General features: G+C 59.4%; 1 protein-coding gene across 1 annotated transcript; it reads right to left on the bottom strand.

Annotated features, from left to right (window-relative positions):
- Positions 1-690: 690 nt before the first annotated feature.
- Positions 691-1272, bottom strand: ETH_00039485 (uncharacterized protein; the record flags this gene model as incomplete). The annotated part of the gene is made up of 1 exon (XM_013379738.1): positions 691-1272. One exon carries the CDS (start codon positions 1270-1272, stop codon positions 691-693), a length of 582 nt encoding a protein of 193 aa, XP_013235192.1.
- Between the last annotated feature and the right edge of the window lie 123 nt (positions 1273-1395).

The following is a 1395-nucleotide window of genomic DNA, read 5'->3' as shown; positions in this document are numbered from 1 at the left end:
CTGCATGCATGCACTGCTGCCAACAGGCAAAGGATGGGCCGCTTTTTAGTGGAGCTTCGACAAAGGAAGAGTCTGAGGGTCTTCTTTGCCGAGGGTTTAGGGTTTAGGGGCTGAAGTATAAGTCTACAGTCAAGAGTTTAGGGTTTAGGGTTTAGGGTTTAGGGTTTAGGGTTCAGACCTGGTGTACAAGTCTGTTGCTAGGAGTCCAGGGTTTAGGGTTTAGGGTTTAGAGGCTGATGTACAGGTCTGCAGTAAAGAGTTTAGGGTTTAGGGTTTAGGGTTCAGCTGTTTAGGGTTTAGGGTTCAGGGTTTGCGGTATAGGGTCCAGCAGAGCAGTTGTTACTGGGAAGAAAGAAATGCCAAAAGATATGAACTGCCCTAAGGCAGTAGGGGGCCCCTGGGGGCCCCCAAAGGGGCTTCTGGGGGCCTTCTGGGGGCCCTAAACTGGGGCCCCTCAAGGATGCCCCTGGGGCCCCCAAATGGGGCTTCTGGGGACCCTCGAAAGGGCCCCCTGTGGGCCCCCTAGGGGCCCCCAAAGGGGCTTCTGGGGACGTTCGAAAGGGCCCCCTTTGGAACAATTAAAGGGGCCCCTAGAAGCCCTCAAAGGGGCTTTTGGGGGCCCTCGAGGGGCCCCTTGGGGGCCCGCAGGGGGCCCCCAAGGGGCCCCTGACAAGTTGCTTGGGGGCCCCATCAGGCGCCTGGGCGGTGACTGTGAAAGGGGCCCTGAGGGGTGTGGAGGGTTTGCTGCTGCTGCTGCTGCTGCTGCTGCTCGCGATGCCGTTGCAGAAGCTGCCGCTGCTGCTGCGAATGCTTCAGCCTATCAAGCTGCTGCTGCTGCTGCCACGCCGCTTCCATGTTGGGATGAGCGTTTTGCTGCTGCTGCAGCTTGCTTTGCTGCTGAAGATGCTGCTGTGCCTGTTCCTGCAGCAAATACTGCTGCTGCAGCTGCTGCAGCTGCTGCCGCTGCAACTGGTAGCAGTTTAGGTGGTGCTGCAGCTGCAGCATGAGCGCCTGCCGTTCCTTTTGCATGCGCCTTGCTCGCTGCTGCAGCAGCAGCAGCACACGCTGCTGCTGATGCAGCTGCTTCGAAGCATCTAGACGCAGCAGCTTGCTGTCTCTCTTTTCTTCTTTTCTGAGCAGCTCCAGCCGATCCATGGCAGCCTGCAGCACCTGTTGGTGGCCCTGCTGCTGCTCCCGCTGCAGCTGCTGCAGCTGCACCTGCTGTTCCTGCCGCTGCTGCTGCTGCAGCAAAAACTGTTTCTGCTGCTCCATTGAGGCCCCCCGCGTGCTGCACAGTCCGTCCTCTCTCTGTTCTGAAGGCCCTCTGGCGCTCACTGCACCTACATGTGCTGCAGCAGCAGCAGCAGCAGCAGCTGCTGCTGCTGCTGCTGCCGC

This window comes from Eimeria tenella, genomic scaffold (genome assembly GCF_000499545.2).
Source record: "Eimeria tenella Houghton genomic scaffold, Eth_scaff3879, whole genome shotgun sequence".
Taxonomy (NCBI): domain Eukaryota; phylum Apicomplexa; class Conoidasida; order Eucoccidiorida; family Eimeriidae; genus Eimeria; species Eimeria tenella.
The sequence above is the reverse complement of the archived record's forward strand: the minus strand, read 5'-3'. Positions and strand labels throughout refer to the sequence as shown.